Raw genomic sequence first — 22,178 nt, 5'->3', positions numbered from 1 at the left:
AAAGAATGTTTTAATATGATACAGTCAGCAGTTTTTAATATGAGAGATTCAACAACTTCTAGTGTGATACAGTCAGCAGTTTTTAATATGAGAGATCCAACAACTTCTAGTGTGATGCAGTCAGCAGTTTTTAATATGAGAGATCCAACAACTTCTAGTGTGATGCAGTCAGCATCTCTTTATACAGTACAGTGTTTAACAACCAACATCAAGAACTATGCATGTAAAAGTAAATATCCAACTGCAGTTAGTTCCACTTCTGCTTTGAACTACTGCTGACTACAGCTGATTCAGAGGTAGGTTCAGCCCAAGTCAATACGTCTTGCAGACTAGACAGTGTCTATGTTTCCTCCTTACCCTGTGAGAGACTTCTGACACAGCTCCAGTTGTTCAAACAGGTGTGGCAGTATCTGAATCATCATGTCGTCCCCTGCACAACAAGATATGACATTGTCATTCTCATGAGCTCTTTGCATGATCTTCAACCAGGACTTGTCTATGGCAGAGAAACGTTTGGACTCCTTAAACACAAAGAAGTTAATTGATATATATATATATATATATAAGAAAATACAAGACACAGAATTTAAAATTACATTTTAATGCATAAAATTGGCTGTCTGGACTGGCATTCGGGCTTATCGATGGTCCTGGGTTCAAACCCTGCCCTCTCCCATTCCCCATCATCCATAGGGAGGTTTGGACTAAGGAGTAAATTATCTTCGACTCTGAAGGAACATCCGAAACATGAAAAACATTTTACAAAGAAATTAAAATGCAACATTTTCAATAAGAATGCAGTTAAGGACAGATAAACACACAATTCATTTGAACCCTAGGTGAAAGATACAAAAAAGAATTTAATCCTATTTAAGCTTTGTGGTATTGCTAGACATAACAATTTTCAAAAAGTTAGTGTTACAAATTCAGTCATCCTTTAAAAACGGATGGCTGCCTGGTCGTGCGGTTTGTGCGCTGGACTGTCGTTTGGATTTATCAACCGTCGAGGGTTCAAACCCTGCCCGCTCCCATCCCCCGTCGTCCTGCGGGAGGTTTGGACTAGGAAGTAAATTATCTTCAACTCTGAAGGAACATCCAAAACATGTAAAACAAACAAAATTAAAAACTCAGAAACATCATTTTGTATCACAGTATTTCCATAACTAACATTTTTAAACTGCATAGGCCCCTACCTATTGTTTTACTAAACAAATGCAAATATTTGACTAATTTTTCTAACAATGACATATAGATTTGTAAAACAAAATTTTTACAAAGGCAAAGCCACTTTCTTACAGACCTGTGGTAACTGTTTGGCAATATCTCCACCAACAAAAACAGCCTCCAAGTAGACCCAGGTGTTCTGTACAGTAATCCACTGCTCCAAGACATCTGCTGTGGTGCTCAGAAAGTGGACCCAGGCCTGTATCTTATTTTTATATGGAGCATTGTACCTGGCATAATTAAAGAGAAATACAATTGGACAGCTACGCAATAGATCATTCTAAAACCAAAGGGAGAAACAGAATCAAACGTACATATGTGGTGCCCTTCTCTTTTCTAGTTCCCACTTGATTAGTACAGTCCATAAACATTTATAGGCCTACAACTGAAGTAAAACCTCCAGTCCTTATAACAACATTTAAACTCAGACTTTATGCCTGAACTTTAAAAAAAAAATATTTTCCTGGTCTCCTTAAGACCACTGGACTGGTCAGTACAGAAGAAACTTTTACGCTATGTATTTTCAAAGAGCGACTCCATAAGGCTGTTATTGCCAGAAATGGTAATGGATATAGGCAGTCTACTACCTATAAAATGCTTCCAATGGCATGCATCTCAAATAGCCTCTAACAACCAGCATTGGCCTCCACAAGTGACTCAGAGATTGGGTCTGTCAGAACTGTGAACACTAAATGGAGAAGGGACAAAGGCAAGTATCTGGCTTCCCACTTAGGAGAACTCTGACTCCAAACCTACGCTGCTTTGAAGCTGAATTCAATTAGGGGAAAGGCTTTCCGAGTCAACACCGAGAGAAAATCCTGATTCAGTAACCCTTATGCAGCCTATATCACACTTTACTACACTTTAACAGATCCTGCAATGGTGCTGACTGTATTAAATATTTCCCTTCCTGAATGGAGAAGGGGAAATTGCTGTGTTGGGACAATGTTCTCATTATATGATGAGTCAAAGTCATCTTAAGACTGAATGAGGCCAATGATTATCAAAGAGCAGAGCACTCTGGGTGTGATTTAGCAGGCCAAGGGAATCACTGAATTGATCAGCAAGGTGGACAGTCTTACCTGTTGGTGATCAAAGAGCTGAGCACCATCAGGGAGTCCTCTAGCATACTGATGGTTTCCAATGCTTCGCTGGACTTGAGGAGCAGCTCACCCCTGTTCTTGAAATTGGCAAATGTGAGGGTCCTGTTGGACCAGTCATTCATGACCATCTTCAGTTTAGCCTCAATGTCCTTCTCCTTCACAGCAGAGATACAAATGTCCTGTCAACAAATGTGAGATCATGTTAAAACATGATGTTTGTGTGGCCACATTCACTTTCACAACAGATACAAATGTCCTGTCAACAAAGTGAATTAGATCATGTTAAAACACAGATGTTTATGTGGCCACATTCACTTTCACAGCAGATACAAATGTCCTGTCAACAAAGTGAATTAGATCATGTTAAAACACAGATGTTTGTGTGGTCACATTCACTTTCACAACAGATACAAATGTCCTGTCAACAAAGTGAATTAGATCATGTTAAAACACAGATGTTTGTGTGGCCACATCCACTTTCACAACAGATACAAATGTCCTGTCAACAAAGTGAATTAGATCATGTTAAAACACAGATGTTTGTGTGGCCACATCCACTTTCACAACAGATACAAATGTCCTGTCAACAAAGTGAATTAGATCATGTTAAAACACAGATGTTTGTGTGGCCACATTAACTTTCATGTGTGGTATTGTATTTTAAATCAAATGAAATATAATGCAGTGAAGTTGAGCTAAGCTATGGAGTTGAGGTGTAAGCACAATCAACTATCTTTACTTTTTCTAGATGTCTATGCCTCTAGCCTGAACAGGCCTCAAGACTTGTGTCTATCATCCAATCCAAACTGAATGGTTGTCCATGTTATTCAAAGAATGTTAAGATCAATTTGTTGGCATTTAATTCACATAGAAACCTTTCAAAGGGCCCTGTGTTAATCTAAAACAAATTCAAAATTGTCAGTGAAACATTAAAGCTAAGTAGACTGAACAATCTAGCCTTTATCTAAATTTGAGGTCAAGATTTTCAATAGGGTAATCAAGAACTTTACAATTCAGCCATCATGCCCCACACAAGTTTTTAAAGTATTTGGTATTTTGAATTGTACAAATTGTTATTGCAAATTACAACAAACTTTTTTTTTCTAGATCAGTTCTTAATGTTTGCAACATATAATTTATATAAGCTACACTGAAACTATAAAAGCACAAAGTTTTTTGTTGTTTTGTTTTTTTTAACCAAAATCACATTTTCATTTTAAAACAATCTGAAAGCTCTGGAAATAAATACTTTGAAAAGCCTAACAAACACTTTCAAGGAACTTTATATAATGTTATAGTTTTTTTTTCTTTTTAATTTTTAATTAATTATAAAAATTGTAGCAATTTTTAGACATTAAAACCATCCAATCATGTATCAGTAAAATGGGCAGGACTATAAAATGATCACCTCAACATCATCTTTGACAGGTAATAACGGAGCTTTCATTATATCTTTCAAACGAACATTCTCCATCACAAGGTCCATTGGCTGGTCAAACGAGAGGTCAAAATCAAACTTGTAGTTGGCTGCTTGTTCTATTTTCATCCAGTGCCGAGTGGCCATCGACTTGTTTGCCATCAGTTCCAAGAGAGGAACTGTTTCATTAAAGTCATCGATTTTTTTTTTGAGGTCATTGTAAGCTTGCCAATCTTTTAATCCTTTTGGTAGGCGACGACACCTGAGAACATTTAAAATGGAATATAAACTCAAGTACCCTTTTTAGACCTATTGATCTTATTGAACAGATGATGCAAAAGTCACTGAACCATAAACTTCAAATACAAAAACAAAATTTAATAAAATACTCAGAAAGACACAAAGATAAAGGGCACATTCCTTGTTCCATATGCTAGGAGAAATTTGTACAAATGCTCCTTCTTCCCTAGCGCTATTAGAGCATGGAATGGGCTGCCTGAGCTAGCCAGGAAAACCAGTGACTTGGCAGAATTTAGGTCATTGGTTAATATGCAAGAATAAATGCATGACACATAGGGCGTAATCATCTTCTTTTTTGAAGTAACGTCTGTATTATATAAGGTAAGTCATCTGTTTATAAGGCCAACACTTAACAAGGGTATCATGTGGCCAATACAACCAACTGCCTTTCCCCAATGAGTTTCATGTACCACTATAGTTGGGTGGACTCAGGGGGCCTCCTAAAAATCTTAGTCTTCAAAGAGATTCAAAACCAACACTCCTAGTTTGGAGGTCAAGCCTTCACCCCTCTGCCACATTCTTTTACAATAATCTGGGGGTCTCTTTTTTTATATTCATCAGCTTTCTCAAGAAATGTTTAGAAAAGGAAATAATTGATTGAAAGCAGTTTTAACTCTTTCTCTCCTAACTGACGATACCAACATTGATTTCACCAGTATGTGGTAAATAATTACGGAGAGAAAGAGTTAAAGTGAAAGCATTTAAACATAAACTTGTCAAGGTATGTTTTCCATAACTCAATAAGATATACCCCCCACCCTTACAACCTGTTCTGTAGCTCTGTCAGCTCTGCATTGATTTTCTCACAGTTGATATCCAGCCAGTTCATTTCATTATAACCATCTATACTGGTCATTACACTTGTGTACAGGCCATACAGCTTCTGAAGCAAGGTCAGCTCTTTGCGAACTAAAGTAAACTCATGTTCCTCAGTTCGTGGTAATCCAAACAGTTCTTCCCCTTCTAAGTTGGCGGTGTGCTTTCTAATCAAGTAGTCAAACTGTGCCTTAGAGGAGAACATATATTCAACATTAACAGTTAAATAATAATAATAGTATAAAAACAAGATTGAGAAATAGAGACAGATAGCAAAATTAGTTGGTGGTGTGCTTTCTAATCAAGTAGTCAAACTGTGCCTTAGGGGAGAACAGATATTCAACAGTAATATTGTAAAAATAATAATAATAATAATATGAAAACAAGATTGAAAAATGGAGACAGCAAAATTAGGTTCTGTACTAAGGCTATACTGACACATTCCTAAAATATAGAACACTAACAGTTTAATAAAAACAATGATAGAAAGCACTGAACATTTGGTTTACAGTAGATCACACTTAAAAAAACACCTCTGTGACATAATTAATTTATTCTACTAAGAGGTGAAATATTTAATACCTGGAAATTTTGAAGTCTTTCATTAGCCACAGCAGGAGGAATACCTGGCTCCATTGGACCTTTCTAGATGGAAATACAACAGGAATGTTGAAACCTTGATTTGAAATGGTTGACATACAAAGAAAATACATTTCTTTACTACTGAGAAAAGTAGAAGAAATTTAAACAAGTGGAGAAAAATGAAATTTGAAAAATAAAATGTTCTCTAGCAAAAACTTTGCTAAATATTGTTTTTACATGGAATCAAATTGAATACCAGACAGAAAAGTAAAGTTCCACTTTCAGACCTTGTGGTCTATAGGGCAGGTGATGTAAAACGAGGGTGTCATGTGGCCAGCACAATGACCAACCACTTTTACTTTTCCCCAACTAATGTCAATTACCCAGTAGAGATGAGTGGACTTAAGAGGCGCCAAAAGATCCCACAAATTAAAAATCCCAGTCTTCAACAGGATTTGAACCTCAAACCCCTGATTCAGAAGCCAAGCACATTACCCCTCAGCCTCCAAATACCAGAAAACCAGACAAGGAAAGCCTCAAGTTTGCAAAAAATCTGCATTAATTTGAAAACAAATTAATGTACTCTATGTTATTATCAACAAATAAATGTAAGGAAGAAATGATTTCACATCAAATCAGCTTTATGAAGAATAAAAAAAATAAAATGGGAATCAATATAAGAGACATTACAATAACAAGACCAAATATGTTTATTTCTTAGTTACATTTAGGTTTCCTCTGATGAAAAAATATTTAACAAACAAAATCTGAAGCAAAGCTGGTGTCATTGTCAAAATGGAAAGATTCCAATGTTTTTTTAAACTAAAGTAAAGAAGGTTTAGATGAGTCAGCATCATCACAATAAGGAATTTAGTTTAAATGATCAAGGGCGCGGATTTAAAAAAACTCACCACTCACAAGGAAATATGCTTGAACTTTGATGGTAAGAGAATTGAAAATTGAGTTTTTCAAGATCTCCTAGTCTTGACATTGTAAGAGCAGATTATCTGAGAATATTCTTTATCCAACTCCTAGCCCCATTTGATGAATACAAAGTATTAAGAAAATGTCAAAATGAATATTTCAGCAGTCAATACAAGTCAGGCAAATGGTGATGTTGCTCAGCTCCAAATCAGTTCAGATAAAAAAGACATACAAGCTTCCGTTGATTGGTAGTCAAAACTACATTTTTCACCTAACATAAACATCACTTCGATGAATATGATTTGACTAGCACTTCATCATCATCATCAACTATCCTTTGCATTTCACATGGAACATAGGGCTTCAGTAAAACACGCCACTCTCCACCGTGTCTAGGTGTCTTGCTAGTTTTTTAATGGCTTCCCAACCCTTACAGGTCCTCTCTGCTTCATCTAGTATACTGCGTCACCACGTTTGTTTAGGTCTTCCTCTACGTCTTGTTCCCTAGGGGTTCCACTCTAAATCCTGTCTTGCTCTGTTGACAAGCACTTACTCAAATGTTATTCTGACAAAGAAAAGATACCATTGCATAAAAACCCAGGATGGAGAGACCATTTCACTTTCTTTTAAGCTCTGTGAAGAATTGGATTTCTACCAAAAGGAGGAAAAGTAGTGCTAATTGCAGAAGCTGTAACCAATTCATAGTAAGGTGGAATCGCATTATTTTTTTTCCTTAGAAAATTGAGAGATTGGCTCAAAAGTATTTGCAACATTTTTTTTACAAGTACGTGATCAAAGGTATGGTGTTCAAGTAAGCACTATACAGAAGACTTCCATGCTGCCGTCTACAATTTGATTTGTCTAACGGCTATAAGATGTTTCTTACACCCACTGGATGCAGGAACCTTAAACTTTTGGTGTTTCTTGCTTTAAGATGATTGCTGAAGGAAGAGCTTCATAGCAATTGCAAATTTAACAAATATTTTAGCAGGAATTTCATAAACAGATAATCAGAAATGTTTAACTTTTCTGATAACTTACTGCTTGAAATGTTGACATCATTTATGATGAAAGACTTTGTAAACAGTAGAATACTTCTACCACTCTATCTGGCTCTCTCTCCTAACACTGGACATGAAACATCTGCTTGGAAGAGTTCTTTCATATTATGTCCATTCTTGAATAGCCATTTCTCATTATGCTTGGCTGTTCACAGAACGCTGTGTCATGTGTCAGCTGGTCACACACACACACACGGCTACCCCTACCTGGGTTGGCATTTCAGTTGTAAAAATATTTTACAATGACACTATAATTTAAATCCTAGGAGGGCATAGGAGTTTTTTTTTTTTTTTTAAGAAATGATATAAAAGGCAAAAGCTCATCATTTACTACAACAGGCTTTTAAATTAAAAATAAAAAAGATGGAGTCCATAGAATTACTTTGTAATAATCTGAAACAAAATGAGCGATCTCAGCATGAAGCACTTCCACATCTGTTGTCAACTCTGCCTTACAGTCTCCTTGGATCTCCACCAAATGATCTGTTACCTGGGTCTGTAACCAAGAACAAAAAAAAAACAAATATGTTGCTTTGCTTACACAAATCAATAACTGTTTACAAAACTGCTTAAATAATTAGGGCTTAACAAATAAAATTTTATATAGAAGAAAAATTGAGACGATCAAATGCTTACGCAAGATATCATTAACTTTTCATAAGCGTAGCGGAGAGATTCTGCTTTTTCAATCTCCTCCTGTTTCACAACAAATCCAAAGCTGGACATCAACGCATAGCATTCCTGAGTTTCATGTGAAATACAAACAAATATATTATGTTAAAGTTCCCCTTTTAGACCTTGCGATCTTTAGGGCATATGATGTAAAGGTCATCTGTTTCTGTGGCCAACTGTTAACAAGGGTGTCATGTGGCCTGCACAATGACCAACTGCCTTTACTTGTTCCCAACTAATGTTGGGTACCCATTAGAGCTGGGTGGACTCAGAGGTGCCCTCAAGATCCCAGAATTAAACATCCCAGTCTTCAAAGCCGAGACCCCCAGTTAGGAAGCCAAGCACTTTACCACCATGCCTCCTTATCAATCAGAATGTAAAAAAGAACAACTGGCACTGGTCATGAGTGATTTTTTTAGTTGTAGTCAGACAAGGGTTGATCCTGGATGGTTACTACTGACCTCTATAGGTGTTATCTGCTCATCCAAGTGGATATAGTTTTCCCTGATGGCCTGCAGTGCTGACATGGCCAGTCGTATGTCATCCAGGTCCTTGACAGGTTTATTTAGTAGCTTGTGCTTTTCTGAAATGAACTGGGCAATCTCCTCCATGTTCTGACGAATTATGGCATTGAACTTGATGCCGTATGCATACATCCATTCCACAATCTCTTCCTGTAGAGTTAACTTAATTGTCTCTGGTGGGTGATTGGAAGGGGAGGGAAAAATATTAGGTAGTAGTATCATAGAATACAAATTAAACATATACATCAAATCACTTAAACTATACATGTCTTAAAGGGTAAGAAGGTTTGTCTTGAGTCTGAAGAAGATGTCAGGATAATAAAAAAAAAAAAAAAACTAACACCAGACACTTGTACTATTTTTGGTATTTTGGAATTTTCTAAAACTTGTTAGTTTCTTATCCATATTTTATTAACCCAAAGTTATGTCTTTAATATTGACCAGAATTTTATTAACCCAAATAAGATCTATGGCATAGAATACAGTGATTGTTGGTTTAGAGTTACCATCATGGTTCCTTAAGAACAAGCCAAAAAACAAATTATGCAAGTTTTTTAAAGAAAATTACTGACACCACAGTATGACCTACATAGGAAAATTATATATTTGAAACTTTTTTTTGTTTTCCTAAAGGTATTAAATATTTTTTTAACAAACTATATTTTTAAAAAGTTTTTTCATTCAATTATGTTCATTTTTTTATGAATTTAAGAGAAACAAACAACAACCATGAAATAATTAGTTTATATTTTTAGGAATAAAAATAATTTTGATATATTTTCTTTTTTTTATTAGACAATATTATATTAGTTTAAACACTCTTAATACTGGATGTACAGTAGGAGAAACTATTGTTGATGGGTTTAAAACCAAATACAATAGAAAATTGGCAACTGATATTACTTTTTCCTAATTTTATATCAGTATGCTTAAATTACACTCTAAAAAGTAAAATCCTTGCGATTCTATGGAGCTGGGTGGACTCAGAGGTTCCTTATAGGTCCCAAAATTATAGTCCCAGTCTTTACCAGGATTCAAACAAGGGACTCCTTGGTTTGGAAGCCAAGCCCTTTACCCCTCAGCCACCATGTCTCCAAATTATGCTCCTGTCATATCTAATAAAAATTTTCCTCTATAAAAAAAAATAATCTGCTTTGAGAAAATATAAGTTTTATATTTTAAAGTACCTGGTGCAAAACTTGAGCACATAAATAACAACTAGGGAACTAGTTACATTCTTGTGAGCAAGTCAACATTTGTACCAATGTTGAAACAGACCTTTAACACTAGTACTAACCAGTATCCAAACAAATGTTTCCTATTGCTATCTCTGGAACAATATTGTCTACCCTTTTAGACAGCTTCTGAAGTCTGATATATTCTTCTTTGAATTCATAGAGGCCAGGATTGGTTTTCAAGAATTCCTGCATGAAACAATACATTCTATGACAGCCATTCATTCAAAAGTTTGAGTAGAATTTCTTGTTTTTACACATTTACTTATATGACTGTTACATCCTACCAGATTTTCACTTTTTACAAAGCTTATATCAACTCACTCTCTCTGTCTGTCTTTCTGTTTGAGCACGTTGTTTCTCCCACACCCATTTTCAGATCAAGATGAAACTTTGCACAATTATTCATTGGCATAGACAATAAATGATTCAATTAAAAAAAACTACCCAATTATTCAATTAATTACTGGTTATTAATTATTTTGTTTGCTACCAACAATGGAAACTCATCCATCAGTATTCACAGATATGGTTAAATATTTTGGGTTTCGACCCCATAAATCATTTTACACTTTTTTTTTCTGTCTGTCTGTCTTTCTGTCTGGTAAAAAGTTTGAACACGTTGTTTCTCCCACACCCATTTTCAGATCAAGATGAAACTTTGCACAATTATTCATTGGCATAGACAATAAATGATTCAATTAAAAAAAAACTACCCAATTATTCAATTAATTACTGGTTATTAATTATTTTGTTTGCTACCAACAATGGAAACTAATCCATCAGTATTCACAGATATGGTTAAATATGTTGGGTTTTGTCCCCATAAATAATTGTACCCTTTTTTTTCTCCCACACCTATTCTTGGATCAAGTTGAAACTTTAAACAGTTATTTATTGTACCTAACAAAACATGAGTGAATAAAAAAAAATCAACAAATTAGTCAATTAAATATTGTCAATTAATTACTTTGTTTGACATCAACTAAGGGAAACAACTTCTACATTCTTGAGCGATATAGTTGTAAGCCCATAGTTTCTTCCCTTGGATAAGCTTTGTTTCAAATTTTCAGTCTAGTGCGACACATTTGGCTGGCGTGCAAATTTTAGTTATAGGTAGGGCTAGGGAACCCACAATGACAAGTGGAGCAATATCTATTGCTGAGGTTTAGTTAGATAAAAATAAAAATCCCAGATAGTCTTCAATAGTTTCTAACACACACAGACAGACAAAAGTCTACCTGCAGCTTTTCTTCTTTGTCTTCCATCCAGATGTGCTCAAAGTTCTTGAATATCTTCAGAGCCTTCTTGATCTCCTCAATGAAGGGAGTAAACATCAGACCCATGTTGTTGTACTTGACCACATCTTTGTTCTCCATTAACAGCTTGTAGCAGTTCTTCTGCAGTAGGATCATAGGTTCTAGGGGACAACATACACATTAGAAAAGCACAGGCTCTGACAGCAGAGTAAGAAAACAATGGGCACAGAGACAGCATTACACAATACTCCTTTTGTACAACCTTCAGGAACTTTAGGAAGCTTCAGGGACTTTAGGAACCTTCAGGGACTTTAGGAACCTTCAGGGACTATAGGAACCTTCAGGGACTTTAGGAACCTTCAGGGACTTAAGGAAACTTCAGGAACTTTAGGAACCTTCAGGAACTTTAGGAACCTTCAGGAACTTTAGGAACCTTCAGGAACTGCACTATACTGAAATCTACACAGTTTTGTTGAGAGCTTGCTAAATAAATCATCATCTACAAAGTCTTGATAGACTGAAGTATCTGTGGCCGCTTTTCACTCTTGAAATGACTAAGCAATGAGATGAAACCCATGGCGTTAGCTAAGGTTGGAACAGTTCTCCCCTCTTAATCTGTCTTAATAGAATGTCAGGTGCTGATTCTATTTTGGATCAGCAGCCTGGCAGGTGGGTAGCCAGATAAGGCTAATGAGCCCCTCCTGCCTTACTGGTTAAGCTACCAGTTGCTCATCTCTGCCTAATCATGCGGTATGTGCGCTAGACTGTCATCTCGATGGCCCCAAGTTTATACCCTGCCCGCTGCCATTCCACGTCATCCTGCAGGAGGTTTTGACCAGGACATAGATTATCTTCAATTCTGAAGGAGCATCCGAAACATGTAAAACAAACAAACATGTTCTGCTGGACCCAATTTCTGAGCCACATGGTATAACATTTCCTGTCTAATCTTAATGTTGATTTTAAACTCACCAGATACTTTAATTTGACTTTTAAGTTCCAGTTTGGCAAAGAGAGATGCAGGTGGATCACTCCAAATAAAAATTCTTTTACCAATGTCCTGAACCATTTGTGCTACTTTGTTGAAAGCACTGCTCACAAGCTCCAACTTCGGGCTTGTAATCTACAAACAAACCAATTGTCAATCAAAATATGGTCAAGGCCAAAGCAGTGTTTCAGCATTACTCAATAGACAAAGATACAATATTAAATACTTCTGAACACACGATGGCTGCCTTGTAATGTGGTATGCACTTGAGATTATCATCTTACTGTTCCCAGGTTCTCTCAATGTTCCCTGGTTTGAATCCTGCCCACCACCATCCTCCACTGTCTGGCATAAGGTTTGGGTTAGGATGCAATAAAATCTTAGCTTCTGAAGAAACTTCAAAAACTTGTACAACATAACAAGATATCTGTATAGAGATGAAATGCCAAGAACCATTTTTGTTGCTGTATTTTGTGGAAAGCGTGGTCGAGAGGCTAAGTGTGCTTGAACTTGGCTTGTCTTGGCTACCTAGAAGGGGGCTCGAAGTTCGACACAGAGTTGCGTTTACTGAGCGCCTAAAGGCAGCATGGGAACCAACTCCTAGATACCCCCCACTGGTCCACAAATGAGATTGGACCAAAAGCGCTCTGAGCATGCTATAAGCATGAAAGTAGCGCTATATAAAAGCTATAATAATAATAATTTAATGTGCAATTGAAGCAGTCTATAAATATGTCAGAAGTGCTCCATTATAAACAAAGGATTCATGTCAAACATTGTATTTCAATAATGTCTTTTAAAGTTGGCTACATTGATAAAGCCGTGAGAGTTACTGTCAAGTAAAATAATTTCACATTACATCTCATCTCAAATTTATTTTTTATGTGGACAATAAATAAATGTAACCATACAGACTTTTAAAAAAAATCCATTTGAAAGATCAAAGAAGCTTTATGTTTTCAGGTTTGCCAAGCAAAGAACAAAGCCCACATCTCATGGGGGCTTTCACAACAAGTGATATGAAGCATGAAGAAAGAGTTTTAAAAGAAAGGCGGGCTGGTCAAGGTGAAAGGTTGGACCAGCCTCTCTCTTGATCGTTTGTTAATGAAAGCTGGGAGGAGTGGAGGGATTTGGTAGCATGAACTGTCACAGCACCGCTACGAAATGAGTAACTGATGATAGTGATAATATGGAGCATTGTGTTTATTTAGAGCATTGTGTTTATTTAGAGCATTGTGTTTATTTAAAGCAGGGCCTGATTTAAGGAAGGTCATGCAGGGAGCTCCACAAAAGATTTTACAAAATCTGAATTTCCATAGGTCAGTAACTTTTAACCTTTTCTATTTCTAACATTTTTTGTGCCTTTTTAAGGATGGCAGAAATGTTGTGATTAAGTAGTGTACACTTGTAGCATGCGCAGAATAAGTAAATACAGCTCCGGAATTATGACAAATTATACTGTATATTTTTTAAAACTAAAATATGCATATCAAGAATTTTTTAAAAACAAAAGTGACATTAAACTTATAGGAGCTCTATCTCTTTCTTCTAAAATATAGCATTTAATATTTTCATTCATAAGTGGATCTTTATAAAAAATTGTAAGGGCTTCTACATACTTAAATCCAGCCCTGACTGACAGTGATGCATATTATGTCTTTGGACTTTTAAAAGCTAGTGCTCTGAGAAGAAAACTACAATTTAGGACAATTAGTTTGATGTAGATTTTTAAGTCATCTCATTAGTACTTGTTAGTACTGCACAAAACTTATTGGAAGAGAGTCTCTATGCTTGATAATATCTATTAAAAAAAAATAAATGACTGTTGTGAAGTCCTGGCTTGGCTTTGACAGGGAAACATAAACATGTGTATTTTAACAATTTAAAGAAACTCCAGTGATATATTAATAGCAGAATATATATTTAATAAAAGTCATCATAATGAACTTATTACTGTAAATAATGTCATCAAATGTCGAACTACTAAATATACAACAAACTATGCAACTGCCTTATACTGTACTTGTACTATTAGTCTCCAAACCCAGGCCTCTGACCACAATAACAATCTCTCAAGGGACGTCACTCTGTCCCAACCAATGGACCAATGAAATAGCAACAACAAACCTAGAAATGGTTAACTCTTACACCCAAGATTCTATCAAGTGCCATCCACAATACTACATACAAACACAATCACCACAATGACTAAGTAGAACCTTCAAAGTGAACTCACCACTGTTTTGTTCTCCAGCTGTACAAAAAGCTTAAGAAATGGCCGTGAAGGTCCTCTCATCTCATCTTCAATGGAAGCTCCAAGAGCTCTTGGAACCCTGAAGAATAGAATAAGATCTCTATATGTTTTGTAAGTAAAGCTATCTTTTTACAAATCTTATATCTTATACTGTCTGCCCATAAAAAAAAAAGAAGTTTGAACTTATTTTTTCCCCCATTTCCCATTCTCGAGATCAAGTTGAAACTTTGCACAATTATTCATTGCACCTGACAAGACATGAATCAATCAAAAACAACAACTAACCAATTATTTAATTAATTGTTGGTGATTAATTATTATGTTTCATAATCAAATAAGGGGAATAAATGCTGCTTAATGAGAGATGTGGATATAAAATATGGATTAAATCCCCTTATTACATTTTGACACATTTTTTTCTCTCACTTCCCATTCTCAGATCAAGTTGAAATTTTGCATAAATTATTCATAGTCGATATCAATAGATGAATCAATCCAAAAATTAACCAATTAGTTAATCATTTAGTACTACTTAATAAATTTTGTTTTATGAGCAGAAAGAGAGCTAAACCTTGTATTTTTCAGAAAATGGAGTAATTAGTGGTTCTTTCCCTTAGATAAGTTTGTTTTTAAAAAGTAATATTTTTTTCTATTGCTTGTCATATATAGGGATCATTATTTCTTTTTATCTAGTAATTCTACTTTTTTTATGCATAAATTATTTCTCTTTTTAGCCTTTAATTTGCGTATCTCTACTTACCTTTATATTGAGATCCTAATTACTCTCATCACATATATATATATTGCTTAATTAAGTCATATTAGTTCAACTTGGAGACTTATCTAACAGTCTCTGTAAACAGAGACTTATCTAACAGTCTCTGTAAACATCTCAAGAATTTACATATCATAGGTGTTACCTGATATATGTGACCTATTATATTTTACATATTATATTTTAGATAGAAATCTTTAGAACCACTGTTATGACTTTGTAAACTGTGAGTAGCAGTGAACTCATTGAGCCTTGGGCTTATCTTATCTTATTTAATACAGACATGCCAGATGGTAGAATCCCAAAAGATATCTTATATGCTGAGCTTGTGGAAGGAGTCAGACCCAAAGGCCGCCCAAGACTAACATATAGAGATGTCTGCAAGCGAGATATGAGAGCCACAGGCATCAGCGAAAGTATGTGGGAAAACATAGCCAAAGACCAAGTGCATGGAGACAGACTGTGTGTGCTGGGACAACCCTTGCTGAGAACAAAAGAAATGAAGCGGCCTTAATCAAGAGAGAAAAAAAGATGCCCTGTCCGCTAGCCCTGAATCAGAGGCATACACATGTATGAATTGTGGCAAAGTCTGCAGCTCTAGAATTGGCTTGATTAGCCACACCAGATTCCGCCCCGTCTCAAGATTAAACCAAAACTCATTTAGGCGCATCCATTGCCTTTTGAGACAAAAGGAGCCATATATATATACTTCAAAAAAGAAGATAATTATGTCCTAAGCGTCATGCATTTAGTCATGCATATTAACCACTGATTTAAATTCTGCTAATTCACTGGTTTTCCTGGCTAGCTCAGGCAACCCATTCCATGCTCTAATAGCACTAGGGAAGAAGGAGCATTTTTACAAATTTGTTGGTCAGTTGAAGACCAGAAATGGTAATGACCAGTTTAGTTAAGACTTTGAGTGTCTGCTAGAAAGGACTTTGTTCAATCCTTTTAAACAAGCTGTCTAAATGATTGTTGAATATTAATTAATCATTTATCCTGACATAATTAGATTGCCCATATCTACAAGACTTAACCCAATATAATTAAAATAATACAGTTACAGAAGTGTCGGTTACATTTCCCATGATTAAAATAAGCTTTTAGCAAGAAAAATATTTTTTTTATTACCCATAACAATAACTGTTAAAGTCCTTGTACAGTAACTGTTAAAGTCTTTCCAAAATAACTGTTTAAGCCTTTGTGTAGTAACTGTTAAAGTCTTTGTATTAAAATCTTACCCACATAAGAACCGCTTCCTTAAGGACATTAGAGATAATTTGACACATTTAATCAGTGCATCAGTCATTTTGATTTTAAAGTCCTCAAACATGTTAAGACAACCATTCTTATACATTTCTCTGTTCAAGATGTCATCAACTGGAGGAATCATTTTCTCAATATTGGGATTTATAGTTTCAAGGGCTTGTTGTAACTGATCCATCCTGAGAGGTTTTTTGTCTAAGAAGAGAGACAAAATATATAAAGGCCTTTTAGCTCTTGTTAGAAAGGGGACATAAACAAAGTACAAACGGCTTTCCAATTTGTAGTTATGTTATTTTAAGTATACCACTTGGCTACCTATCAAGGAGTTAGAAACCTGTCTCGCATGGAGTAGTGTTTAGTGCCAGCACAGAAACCTTCTCCAACATACCCCCTTCCCACTTCCTGCAAGCAGCAGGTTTGATTTTGGTCCACCCCGGGAATTTTATTTCTCCTGTACCCACAATATCTGGAGGGCATTCCCCCATCTGCCACCTGGGGAGGAGCTCGATGGGAGATCAAAAACTCCACACGAGCCATCGATGTTGAGGACTTAGTAAAAATGAACATAAATAATATGTCTAAAACATTTAGCCCAAAAACAATCTCTGTTCCAGCATCAGTTTGGACACCAGTTGATACAAACTTATAGAAAACAATCCTTTCAAAAACTTAAAAAGCTTCTTTTTTTCCCCCCATTAGGCTATATTTTTGAAAGCTAATATACATTCACATATCTATACCATTTCAAATTATTTGTTTTCTAATTTTAAAATTAATCTTATATTGAAAGTAAATCTTAAGCATTAATAAAGGATTTAGAATTATTTTGTTTACATTCTTATGCTTATGTATACACTAATTTAACTTCATGCATTGGATTCCAAAGACTCTGTAAAGTAAAGTAAAGTTCCCCTTTCAGACCTTGTGGTCTATAGGGCAGATGATGTAAAGGTCAATCAATAGATGGGAAGTGACATACTGCATTGAGCTGTATGACAACTATGGTTTTTTTCTTAGAGCAGATGAGAGCCTGGGTAATGCCTATGGTTGGAATGTTGTGAGCAGGTCCCACATGTTGAGTCCAAAGGAATGGCAATAGTTGATACAGTATGGGATCAGCAATCTAAAGCTCATGGCCAATGGTTAACCTAGGCATCGTTTGGCCAGCACAATGACCAGCTCCCTTTACTCCCCCACCCATGTATGTGAACTATTAAAGTAGGATGGATTAAAAAATCTGATATTGGAAATACCAATCTTCACACACCAGGATTTGAACCTCTGATAAAAATTAAAATCCACTAGCTAATAATGAATAACTTACTATCATTTTCCACAATTTTTTGCTCAGCTGCGTATATTGTCTCCAGATCATTGTACTCATGGGCCACATGACCTATGAACAAGTTGATCAGTTCGTAAACATTTTCAGCAAGGACTCTATTCAAAGCACTCAGCTCATTACCTACTTCCTTAGTGACTTCCTGAAGACATTTAATAATTGACATACATGATGTCAGATATAGGCTTTCAATAATTAACATACTGTTATAAACCTGGTGGTGGCACAGATGGGGGTAGTGGTGTGAGTGTAGTCAACCGACACAAATCGCCCCAGGCCAGCGCAAGACGAGCGGTCAACCGTGACGAGCTACGACGGTCAGCCGAGACGAGTGTCAACACGGCGGTTCGGGAAGGATCGACGGCGGTCCGGGAAGGATCGACGTCGTGAACAGAGCTCAGGAGCATCACGAGAGTTGTAGTCATCTGACCACCTAGAAACGTCGAGCGGCGTTCTGTCCGGTTCTAGAAGGCCAGGAGGGACCCTATATAAGAGCGGAGGTGTCGCAGTCAAGACGGTCGAGAAAAGGGGCTCATTACAGCAAGGTTCACGAGAGAAGGTACACGACAGGGGTTCAGAGCCCGGTTCACTACAGTCCGGTCGACTACAGCACAGTTCTGTACGGAGCATTACGACGGTTCAGTGCGGAGTACTGTCAAGTACAGTTGAGACGACTGGCGTCTTGATCTTGGTCTGCGATCGAGTCCGACACAACGAGCCTAGTGTTTGAAGTCAGTCCTGAACTGTTGAACCCAGTGCAAGCCCGAAACGAGACGGAGAGGCCAGTACAAGAGTTGATACGGCGGTACGGCTATTAACGGAGAGATATTTGTACAGTGTACGTTTGCCAATTGTACAGTATTGGCTGTTATTTATTCAACTATTAAAGTGTTACGTTACTTTGGAGCCCTGAGTTGTCAAGTTCTTTAAGTTGGTGGTGTATGGTGCAGTTTGCAGAGAGCCTGGATAGTGAGATTCGTAACAATACATTATGTCATCTGCAGGCATTTTATCATCAACATTCATTATATCTGCTGTGGGCATTCAATTATTAACATAAATTATGTCATCTATAGGCATTTTATCATCAACTGACCTTGGTATTATTAAGAAACTCTTCCACTGACCAAGTGGTTGTAGTGGGTAGCGGCAAAGCATTCATTTCAGACATCTGAGCCAGCTTCTTGTCAATCCTTAATGCTTTCATGTCGGTGATCTTTTGTTGCAAGTACAATTTCATTATGTATTGATTTCAAGTTTGGACAAGTATAATAAGAAGTGATAAAAGCTTTGATTTAAATAACAATAGATAGATACAATCAATAGATACAATATCAAGAAAGCATGTCAATACCAGCTAATTAAATGTAAACAACTGATGATCAAGATTCAATGCCAGGTAACTCATTATAATTGTCTGAAGTGTTTTTTAAAATCAAATTAGCATACTTCATTTTTCTTTGATGAATGTCTATGTCACAGGCAAACCCCCCCAAAATCCTTAAATATATTATAAACGTGTCAAAATTATAATCTATATTATAAAGTAGAATGTGAGGGGTATGTATGTATGTATGTTACTTATAGACATCAAAACCGCTTGACCAATCTTGATAAAACTAGGCAGGAATGTTCCTTGGGTACCAACTTAGACCGTAGTGTATGTATTGTAGCCCTAAAACAAACTTAAGACCCTCAAAAAAAAAAATAAAGTTGTCCGACTCTACTACAGCTATAGTATTTTATGGATCTAGGCCATGTCTACAATGTTGACATGAGAAAAGATAGAAAGGATTTAGACCTAGATCTAATTTTAAGAAATACACTTTGCGAAGATAGTTTTTTACTTTGACACATGAAAATACAAAAGAAGATCCATTGATTTCATTATATAATAAAATTAACCTTCAATTTTGTGTTTCAAAAGCATTTTTTACATAAATTAGTTCCTGACATCTGTGACTACAGATTTCCTGACGAACATTCTTTCATTAGACAATACCGTAATGAATCGCGTACTAAAAATTAATTCGTTTAATTGTTTACTTTATAATCCCATCCCTAGATCTAAAACTCTAATTCAACTTTAAGATGATAAAACTTCTCTTCGCACAGATAGTTTTATACTTTAACACATAAACATATTAATTAAAGTCCATTCATTTCATATTTTGATCAAATAAACATTCAAATTTGGTTTTCTAAAGCTACATTCGTTTACGAAAGCTGCGAAGCCGAGTTGAGATAGGCCTAGATCTATATTCATTCATGAATCGCGTACTAAAAATTATTTCGTTTAATTGTTTACTTTATAATCCCATCCCTAGATCTAAAACTCTAATCCAACTCTAAGATGATAAAACTTCTCTTCGCACAGATAGTTTAATACTTTAACACATAAATATATTAATTAAAGTCCATTCATTTCATATTTTGATCAAATAAACATTCAAAATTGGTTTTCTAAAGTTACATTCGTTTACGAAAGCTGCGAAGCCGAGTTGAGATAGGCCTAGATCTATGTTCATTCATGAATCGCGTACTAAAAATTATTTCGTTTAATTGTTCACTTTATAATCCCATTTATTTAACAAAGCTATCGCTCTTTTCGTTTTTAATAGATAAGAATGTATGGACTTTGGGTAAACCATTTTCGCAAAACTAATTTTATTTTCGTAGCGAAACTGAAATAACGTGAAAGGATCATTAGCTACGTTTAACATACATCTAAATCCAATCCACTAGATTATTTAAAAGAAATGTTTTAATTAAAAAAAAATGGATTTAAGCCTATTAGCTATTTTGATTTGATAGCATTATTCACACTATTTTTACATTGACACATTCGCTTTACTTATTACATTATTATTTCGTTTAATTGCTTACAAAACACTCTCAGTGACTATATCGAAAGTAATGCGCAAATAAAGACCCGCGGGTCGCGGGTAACATATGTCTAGTATATAATAATATAAATCATATTAAAAAACTCAGATACAAATACAAAGGATCAAACATATATCTGGGAAAAAAACAACTAGTCTGGGGCAAATTTGTTTTTATTCTAATGGAGACACACTCACTAGTTTAATGGCATTTTTCAGGTCTGCAAAAGCTTTCTCCACAGTGATGAAGTAGTCTGACACCTCCAAGGAGGTCCAAGTCAAGGAGGTCTCTCCAACCAATATCAGACTGTCAATCTGAAACAATCAAATGAAAAATGACCAACAGTCATAATCAATCATCACACTTTAGATCAAAGCAACTTAAAAAATAACCTAACATACACATCCATAACACTAAAGAAGATTACCCATCACAAATGGAAGTTCTCAATCAGACACAGCAGACATAAATACCTATCACTGTTAATATTAATAGCAGGAGATGTAGAGTCAAATCCAGGGCCTAGATCTAAAGATAGATGCAACATCTGCAAAAAAGTATGCACCATGAAACAGAAAGCCATTCAATGTGACACCTGCGATGAATGGTACCATGCATCATGTCTCCATATGAATACACCTGTGTATTATGCCTTAGGCAACAAAGATGCATCATGGCACTGTGTACCGTGTGGGTTACCTCAGTTTACATCAGGACTGTTTGATTCCTTTGATGCATACACTTCTAACCCATACAACATCCTAAACACCATCCCAAACCAAACTCACCAACCACTAGCCAGATCCACTCCTGTTAAACCTAAAACAAATTAATTCCACTTATCTTATTCATGGCAAACCAGTAACACAGACTAAAAACGCAAAATACCTAGGTGTTATAATAAATGAAAAACTGTCATGGAATCCACATATTGATGAAACTACAAAAAAATCAAACAAAGCATTAGGATTTATTAAAAGAAATTTCTATAAATCAAATAAGAACATAAAACTAAAATGTTATTTAACCTTGGTTAGGCCAATAATAGAATATGCATCCTCTGTTTGGGACCCCTCAACTCAAGAAAACATTAAGAAACTAGAACAGACACAAAATAGAGCAGTGCGATTCATAACAAACGAATATTCACATTTGACTAGAGTAACACCTTTAGTAAAATCACTAAATTTAGAAAGCCTTCAGGACAGAAGGCTCAAAAGTAAAGTAGCAATAATACATAAAACACTGAACCATAATCTTCAAATACAAAAACAAAATTTAATAAAATACTCTGAAAGACACAAAGATAAAGGCACATTCCTCGTCCCATATGCTAGGACAAATTTGTACAAATACTCCTTCTTCCCTAGTGCTATTAGAGCATGGAATGGTTTGCCTGAGCTAGCCAGGAAAACCAGTGACTTGGCAGAATTTAAGTCATTGGTTAATATGCATGACTAAATGCATGACGCGTAGGACGTAATCATCTTCTTTTTTGAAGTAACGTCTGTATTATATAAGATAAGAAGATAAATCTACTAAAATTA

The 22,178-nt window shown here is 35.7% G+C and overlaps 1 protein-coding gene across 4 annotated transcripts in view; it reads right to left on the bottom strand.

Moving 5' to 3' along the window:
• Window positions 1-22,178, bottom strand: part of LOC106068275 (dynein axonemal heavy chain 8-like) — a 124,255-nt gene that overhangs the window by 67,009 nt on the left and 35,068 nt on the right. For all 4 annotated transcript variants that reach the window (XM_056006295.1, XM_056006296.1, XM_056006297.1 and 1 more), the window contains exons 18-34: window positions 20,829-20,945; window positions 18,842-18,961; window positions 17,728-17,887; window positions 16,379-16,598; window positions 14,342-14,438; window positions 12,090-12,240; window positions 11,100-11,278; window positions 9,921-10,047; window positions 8,561-8,796; window positions 8,064-8,168; window positions 7,810-7,923; window positions 5,443-5,505; window positions 4,812-5,050; window positions 3,736-4,006; window positions 2,307-2,506; window positions 1,301-1,454; window positions 358-521 (exon numbers count right to left, since the gene is read on the bottom strand). In XM_056006295.1, coding sequence (XP_055862270.1) covers window positions 358-521; window positions 1,301-1,454; window positions 2,307-2,506; window positions 3,736-4,006; window positions 4,812-5,050; window positions 5,443-5,505; window positions 7,810-7,923; window positions 8,064-8,168; window positions 8,561-8,796; window positions 9,921-10,047; window positions 11,100-11,278; window positions 12,090-12,240; window positions 14,342-14,438; window positions 16,379-16,598; window positions 17,728-17,887; window positions 18,842-18,961; window positions 20,829-20,945 — 2,717 coding nt within the window. The remainder of the gene's footprint in view (window positions 1-357; window positions 522-1,300; window positions 1,455-2,306; window positions 2,507-3,735; window positions 4,007-4,811; window positions 5,051-5,442; window positions 5,506-7,809; window positions 7,924-8,063; window positions 8,169-8,560; window positions 8,797-9,920; window positions 10,048-11,099; window positions 11,279-12,089; window positions 12,241-14,341; window positions 14,439-16,378; window positions 16,599-17,727; window positions 17,888-18,841; window positions 18,962-20,828; window positions 20,946-22,178) is intronic.

Source organism: Biomphalaria glabrata, chromosome 12, assembly GCF_947242115.1.
Source record: "Biomphalaria glabrata chromosome 12, xgBioGlab47.1, whole genome shotgun sequence".
NCBI classification, from domain to species: domain Eukaryota; kingdom Metazoa; phylum Mollusca; class Gastropoda; family Planorbidae; genus Biomphalaria; species Biomphalaria glabrata.
This window is presented reverse-complemented; position numbering and strand designations above follow the sequence as displayed.